Source organism: Trachymyrmex septentrionalis, unplaced genomic scaffold (assembly GCF_001594115.1).
Source record: "Trachymyrmex septentrionalis isolate Tsep2-gDNA-1 unplaced genomic scaffold, Tsep1.0 scaffold14, whole genome shotgun sequence".
Lineage (NCBI taxonomy): Eukaryota > Metazoa > Arthropoda > Insecta > Hymenoptera > Formicidae > Trachymyrmex > Trachymyrmex septentrionalis.
In genome coordinates this window covers 3,479,986-3,488,289 of record NW_017304543.1, presented here as the reverse complement: position 1 = coordinate 3,488,289, position 8,304 = coordinate 3,479,986, and the positions used below count along the sequence as shown (strand labels likewise).

Here is an 8,304-nt window from a genome sequence, read left to right as displayed (position 1 = left end):
TATATATATATAACAATATAATATTATATTATAATTTATATTTAAAAAAACGACATACTTATCTAATTCTAGCAAATATAGAACAGAATAATATATTGTCTCTCAGTACATAAACCTTTAGGTTGTACAAAAATAAAAGTATATTGCAGGAATATATACTATAAAATAAAAAATATGCTAAAATAATTACTACGTAAATGTATCTTTATATCGTGTATTATTTCACACGTTGGTTTGTGTTATTTTGAAAATCGCCTATGATTGCTTGAAATTCAAAAGAACACGTGCCTTTTCGACGTTCAACCAACAGGTTGCATAGTTTCCCCACTACTCTTCCTAAGAAAGAAGTTTGGGGCCTCACAAGGGTAACTATATAAAGCTTCTCCAACCCCGAGCGAGACTAGATAGATATAGAAATTCGCTCAGTAAAGTTTATATTGAATAGGAAATCCAGTTCATCTCTTTTCTGTTCGAAACAAATACGCATTAAAGTAATCACGCATTCGCAGTAATCAAATATAATAATAAGAAAACGAGCATATCGACAGTGTTGTGCTATCATCATGGTGTCAATGTAACCTTGGATTAAACTTGGATTATTAGGTAAGCATATTTACAAAATTGCGACAGAATTCCGTCGAATAATATTTTTGCATTTTTTAAGCTTGAAAAATAAAATTTTTTTTTAATTTTGTGCATACTATATATTACATATCGTCTAATTAATCCATCAAACTGTACTGTAAAATTGAGAAACTAAAAACGACCTTATATTTCATGCATAAGTCTCTCAGTGTTTGCATCATTTTAAAATGTTCTATCAAAGAAAATATACTTTTTTCATTTTTAAACCGCCGTTGACAAAATTCTTCAGTATATAATTTCAGATTTATAGTCAATTCTCTCTAAGTAGAATCGCAACACTCATAAGACTCGTAACACTTTCTCGTAAGATTTTGTTACAAGTGTACTACTAACTTAATGTAATAACTTCCTACAGGAGTGCTAGCGTAAGATTTACAAGAAATAGATATTTGCAAATAATCATCTTACACACACACACACACACACACACACACACACACACGCGCGCGCGCGCGCGCGCGCGTATAGAATTACAATTAATTTCAAATCTGTGTCTCTAATATATAAAAAAGAATAAAAAACTCTCTGTATTACATAAATTTATTCGAGAATAATTTATCTAATGAACCTATTTACGATTACATATGAGATTTATACATGAAAAGAATTTTTTCTTAGAGTTTACCCTGAAAATATGATAGTCATGAGATAACATTGTATTTTGAAGAACTTTAATGTAAATCTCTCTACATAAAATTACAATAAAATATAAAATAAGTTTGATTAATTTTACTGAAGTACATGATAAAAATCTTTAAAATATTGTATTGTACTAGAACTACTATAATTTTTAGGGTAAATTTAAAAAAAAATTTCTCTGTATGTTTGAAGCTCGTTATTGCTCATTATATAATGTGTACATTTTTAAGTTGCATTCTTTTATATTCTCTTTCGTTTTATAATTAAATTAAAAAAATATATTTAATAAATGTCAATAAAGCCTTAGTGCAATACTTGAGTAAGAATTGCCGATAGGAACGCTTTTTTTACAAAAATATTTATTCCGTCACGCTCATTTATGCCACAGTTATTCGAAAATAATTAAAATCAAGCGCAAATGTATTATATTACAAATGCACGTGACATGCACAAGATTTCCGAGCAATAAACTTATCAAATTTATTGTGTGAAATTAAATTAGTAAATAATTGTTGCATTGTGAATTTATAATCATAAATTTTTGAGATAACAATTACTTGATCCATTTATTATTTCTTCTTTCTCAGATACAAATTCGAAAGGATGAGAGTTACTTAAACTATTCAAAGTAGAAATTTTCGAGCGTTTACGTTTGAATGGAATTAATAGTTCGAACTTTCAATAATTTTACATTTCTAATTACATATATAAATGTTATATTTCATTATGCTGACAAAATAATATAAAGGGTATAATAATATATTATTTTTTCTTTATTCAAAGAATAATCAAAGTTTTTTTTTAATGCAGGGAAAATATCACTACAACTGAAAAGTTGCGTTAACGTAATAGTTAGAATTTGAATTATTACAGAATTAATTAAGATTTTTTATTGAAAAAGGCTTGATAAATTTTATACTAATATAAGGTTGTTTAAATTTTTAAATATTTTTTTAGAGTGTACATTCTTTAATTTTCACATTTGTCGCACATACACGCAATATATTTGCAATATATAATGAATTAATAATTAATAATAATTTGTATCTTGTTGCAGCTAATTATAAATGATGATGATGGAAAATTATTACAAAGGACATAATGAAAGTCGTTTTGAACAATTATTTGAGCAAAAAGACAACTCAGACCTTAATACGTTGGTTCTGGATTTATCACGCAAGAAGCACGTGCCGTCTATATTATCCGAAGTCGGAATAATTCAACCCATTGGCTCATCGCAAACTTTGTCTTCAGCAAAGAAGCAAAACTATCATGAAATACATTTTCTAGATGAAAACACACAGACTCCTATCGCGGGCAGTAGTGCCATGTTATCACCATATTCCGAGTCAAATTCACCGAAAAAGATGAAGACTGATTCTGTGGACTACCATGAAAATAGTAACCAATTGAAACATACTGTGCCATTAACAAGTACGCATAATATTACTCCAGGAGTAACAATGGTAACGCCTCAGCAGCCATCGCTATTTGCATTCCCGAACGAAGCCACAAATATTCCCGTAGTACCAAAAATGTATTTACCGTACATAGAAACACCGCAATCTTTTATAACGAATAATGAGATCAGAAGAATCGTTTCGATGCCAGCAGAGTGCTCAACGTCGGATATGAAATCACCAACGTCGGAGAAGAAAACGCCAAGACCTTTCAAGGCCTACCCAAACAATTTTTTGACTGTTGTTAATCCTGTTGATCATAATTCGAATGAGAACTATGCAAAGTTCCGTCAGATGATACTTCAAAATATGAAAAAAATAAACAAAAATACATCGAATCCTAAAATGCGTCGAGTACCTAGGAGGTCTATTAGAAGTCCTGGATTGCCTACTAGTACTGTCGATGAGAAAACTGCTACTTATTGGGAAAGAAGAAAAAAAAATAATGAAGCAGCGAAGCGTTCCAGAGATGCTCGAAGGGCTAAAGAAGATGAGCTTGCAATCCGAACGAGTTTCCTCGAATACGAGAATGCGCAATTGAGGATGGAAGTACAAAGACTCAGAATGGAATTAGAAAGACAACATATTTATATACAATAAAAATTTATATTACAATTATTTGATTAGTTGTGAATTATTATTACGGCATATGATATCTAGGCTGCGTTCCACTCAACACTCGTAACGCTTTTTGTAATACAACATAATACGGATTAAAATTTGTTAATATGTAAAATTGTCAAAGTATTTGATTTTTGCAAACAGAGATATTAAAAATATCGAGCATCATTTGTCCTTGTTTAACATTTGATAAACAACAAAGATGAAATAATTTCACGAGCGTTGCGAGTGTTAAGTGAAACGCAGCCCTAGTATACAATATACTAACGGATTTATGCCACATTTCTTCATTTTCATATAAATTACGGATAACTTTATCTAAGAGATTGTAAATCCCATTGTAAATCTGAAAGATCTCATGGATAAAATTATCTAGAGGCGAAGAAATTGAGCTTTAACATGATGCAGTTTCCATAACATCCATTGCAGAGAATATATTTAATGTTTGATACATATATTTTTGTATTTCTGTTATATAGTTGGTATATAAAATATATAATTATAAACTATACAACATATAGTTTATATATATATTTTTATACAGTATGAATATATGTATGAGTATATGTGTAAGAATATACACATACTACTACACTATTCTTAGATATATATAATACATATGTAGTATATATGTAGTATATATGTGTACATATATTATTGTTATTCAATTCTTTACCATGTCATGAAAATATTCACAACTGATAAAAGAAAATATTTTGACAGATTATTTATTTCTTGTGTAAATATATCTTTGAACATTTTTCTTTTAGATACTAAAGTATTTATAAATTATCACATGCAAATTCCATACAACCATATGATGTTCTAGTATAAAAACTCTAAGTTGCGTCGTATAAGAAATTAAAACTGAGAATGTGTGGAATTAGGCGATAATTTTTAAATATGCTTTATAATAGACGTTATTAATATAATTACAAATAATAAACATATAAAAATATCAAATTGACACAATATCAAAACGACTCTGCCCTATTTTTGTAATACAAAATAATATTAAAATTTGTTAATATGTAAAATTGTCAAAGTATTTGATTTGGGCAAATAGAGATATTAAAAATATTATGTACATACAGTATGTATTGATTAAACTAAGTTTTTACCAAAGTTTAGCATAATAAACGTTCGGAAATTTGTAAACATTATTATATACATATTATATACATATATTATAGCATTAAAGAAGCATTTCATGTGTGTGTGTGTGTGTGAAAAGAAATAAAAGTTCTTTTGTCCCATTATTGTTTTGAAGCACTAAAATATTTAAAATATAATTTCTACTACATATAATTTCTAATGTCCTTTTTGTAAAAATTTCCTTTCTTATATATCGTACAAATATATTTTTAAATACATTTGTTATAAAATATTTTCTTAATTTTTATCTTAAATTTAATACATAAATTTAATACATTCTAAATAAATAACAATAAATAAAGGCCAAAATAAGAGCCAACATATTTCTTTAAAAGTCACATAATTAAAAGAATAAATTATAGATAGAAAAAGTAAAATATATAGTAAAAAATAAATAAAAAATAATAAAAACTCAGTTTAAATACAAATATTCATTACAAGTTTAATATATTCTTGCAGTTAAATATACAAATCCTTCAAAACATTTAATTAAAATTAAAAAGAAAATTTTGCATACATAAATTATCAATCAGGCAATGTATCTGCAAGCTCCATCATACTATCTGACTCAAGAACATTCTTTTCTCTATTTTGACTATTCGTAAGTACCTTTGAAAAGGATTTTTGTACTTGTCTAGGGATAAAAGCTAATGGCGTTATTTTACTTTTTACGTTAGTCGACGAAATTGTTTCTACATTTGAAATTGTTTCTACACTATCATTCATTTTACAGACTGCACTAGTGGTATCTTTTATGAACATCTTACTTTTCTGATTTTTATTCAAGAGTATCTTAGTAGGTTTCTTCTTTTTTTTATTGTCAACAATATCAAATTCCATTTTATTCGATTCTTCCTCCTTGGTGTGATACGGCATATCGTCGAACCGATATTTTTTTGGAAATTTATGTACTCTAATGCAATGTTCCTTCCTTTCGATTGGATTGTTGAATTTTATGTCACATTCAGAATCATAACATTGATACTAGACAAGAAGAATATCTATATTAAGTATATTTAACAATACTGTAACAATATATTATTATATAATCTGTATATGTATACCATGGCTTGCTTCTCTGATAAGACTTTGAAGAAGACATCGTGAGTCTCCTGAATATGAATCTCCAACAACCGTGGATTTGGTTTGGATACTTTACATTCTGTACAAGCGTATCGATGCGAGCTGTTATAATGCATTTCATAATCAAGTAGCGTTTGAAAAGTGTTCTTGCATCCTGGGATATAACATGGGAATTCCTTGATTCTGAAACGAAAGATTGTCTTTATTTTTCTTTATTATAAATCAAGTAGGCAACCAACTTCTCTTTCACTTGTAATAAAAACAATATTATAAGATTCTTATAAAAATAATATTTTAGGATTCTTGAAATTTCTTTGCAGAAGCAGAATTCGTTAGAAGATGAGTCGTATAACATTGAAGCACACAGCAGAGTGATTATAAAAAAAACAAAACAAGTTTTTAGGTTATGTCACTATTTTTCTTAAAGAGAAGTCTGTACTCACACTTCGTGACAAAGTTCCTCTTCGTCATCAATCGTGACGCCCTTTCTCTGGAAGACCTTGCAAACTTTGTAAGAATCTTCGAAGAAGGGATCGTTTACAGGGCGAATTCCGACACCTAATTGCTGAAGAACCTCTTCCATAGCGCATTAAATCAGACACCGTATAAATAAATTTAACGCGCGTTCTCTTTGAGAAATCTCAATGCGACTATATTTATTAATTTTTATTATCGATCGAATAAATACAATGTTTATTTGTATGTTGTTTGTATATACTGCCTCTAACCTTTTTAACGACACAACGAATGCTGCGCCACGTCGGCCGCGTTTGCGGTCCAAGATAGCGCCTCGATCCCTCGGCTATTGATTCGACCTATCGCGATGTACACCACTTCGATAATCGAAATTTGAACGCGAGCAGTTCCCGTAAAAATGACGCGCTCGATTTTCGCGAAATGACGTTTCGTGGTGAGTTGCGAGGAAATATGCGGGAAAGAGTTCGCGTTTACGAGTGAAAATCGGTAACGCGTGTCGTCCGGTGATAAGGAATCATAGACGCGTTGTTAATTTTTCGCAAGCGCTCCGGGTGTAGCATTATATTCAGAGAGTTAAGTTCCGCCGAGAATATCGAACAATCCGACGAACCATTATAGTTGCTCTTCGATCGCGATCGCGAAACCGCGCATCCGCGTATCCGCGTATTTATGATCTACGATGATATTCGAGATGCAATCTTCTTGATGAGTCTTCTTGAGGTTTATCGGAGGAGAATGGGACTTACGGATTAGCAAGGTAGGGTAAAACTTTATTCAATGTCCATTTTGACGTCAAAGGTGTCAAAAACGTCATTTGACTCCAAAATGACAACAGTCATCTTGCTGTCTGAGCTAATATAACTTTATTATTAATTTTATTATTTAATATATGATTTAGAAAGCGATCCTGAGGCTTCTGAATATTTCTCGGAAGGAGGATAGGGCCGAGTCTTAAAGTGCAGATAATCAGAAAGGTAGGACAAAATACTGAAATTTTCAATATATCTCGAATAGTAAGGTGACGTTATTTCAACGTTATTTTGACGAGTGGCTTTTTGACTAGAATGACAATTATATATAATAGAGTATTAACAATTAAATAACATCTTACTATCTGACGGTATAACTTTATTGTTAATTTTATTATTTTTATATGATAAAGGCTGCATTCCACTTAACGCTCACAACGCTTGTGGAGTCATTTCATCCTTGTTGTTTATCAAATATTAAACAAGGACAAACAATGCTTGTGAGCATTGCGAGCGTTAAGTGGAACATAGCCTCAGAGTACGAACCTGAATCTTCTGAGTATTTATTGGAAAAAAGGAAATTAGCAAAGTAGGAAATACTGAAACTTCAATATATGATACAACATAATTTTATTACAGTGATATAGACGCAGCAATAGGCGTAAGTGAACTAATAATAGATATAGATAATTAAAATAAAAAATTGATAATTGAAACGGAAAGAAAAGTGATAATTAAAACAAATATAATTTCGGCAGATTCAATTTCTGATGTTATTTGTACGAGAAAAAGAATGTTTTATTTGCAAATAAGTTGAAGATTTATTGTTATTTTATAATAGGCACTTAAATATATATTGCTGATAAAGATTAACAAATTATTAAAGGCTATGCTGATATGATTAATTTTATTTTCTCATGAAATCCCGCAAAACATAATGAGAAATAACAAAAAATACATTATTGATATGTAGTAAGTCATAAATAATATGTATAATCGACACTCTATTTATTCAACTAATAATCGCGTCTTCAGGTTTTCCAATATTTCTGTCATCCTGTTTTCTAGCTCATCCCTTCTTTGTATTTCTTCTCTTTTCTCCTGTAACATATATAATGGAAAAGGAATATTTTGACGTAAGATATTTTTTATTTTTTTTTTTTTAAGAAATCTGTTTAGATAAATTCTAAATCATTAATCTTTTTGCTAATATTTAATTTCAAAAATACATATTTTCTACTTTTATTTCAATTTAAAAATAATTTAATATTAAATAAGTAGGCTATTGGTTTTTAATTTCTTGAGAAATAATTTGAAAAGCATTTGTGAAATAAAATTTAATTATTTTCGATTATACACATTTAAAGTTTTATGATTTATAATATAAATAATTTGATTGAAGATATAGAATATTCAAAATGTTAAACATTTTTTTTTACTTTTTAAAGATTGAAAAAGATACTTTCTTGTTTGCG

General features: G+C 29.1%; 3 protein-coding genes across 3 annotated transcripts in view; 1 reads left to right on the top strand and 2 right to left on the bottom strand.

The window, feature by feature from the left end:
• The first annotated feature begins 531 nt into the window (after positions 1–531).
• Positions 532–3,344, top strand: LOC108745485 (hepatic leukemia factor-like). The gene is made up of 2 exons (XM_018481662.1): positions 532–603; positions 2,342–3,344. The coding sequence occupies exon 2, from the start codon at positions 2,352–2,354 to the stop codon at positions 3,342–3,344; it is 993 nt and encodes a 330-aa protein (XP_018337164.1). The 5' UTR covers positions 532–603; positions 2,342–2,351.
• Positions 3,345–5,034: 1,690 nt separating this feature from the next.
• On the bottom strand, positions 5,035–6,342 carry LOC108745486. The gene is made up of 3 exons (XM_018481663.1): positions 6,047–6,342; positions 5,585–5,786; positions 5,035–5,504 (listed from the first exon to the last, which is right to left on the bottom strand). Exons 1-3 carry the CDS (start codon positions 6,184–6,186, stop codon positions 5,046–5,048), a joined length of 801 nt encoding a protein of 266 aa, XP_018337165.1. The 5' UTR covers positions 6,187–6,342; the 3' UTR covers positions 5,035–5,045.
• Positions 6,343–7,727: 1,385 nt separating this feature from the next.
• Positions 7,728–8,304, bottom strand: part of LOC108745577 — a 10,977-nt gene continuing 10,400 nt past the window's right edge. The window contains exon 3 of the mRNA XM_018481801.1: positions 7,728–7,930. Within this exon, the coding sequence (XP_018337303.1) occupies positions 7,838–7,930 (93 nt within the window). The 3' untranslated portion in view covers positions 7,728–7,837. The remainder of the gene's footprint in view (positions 7,931–8,304) is intronic.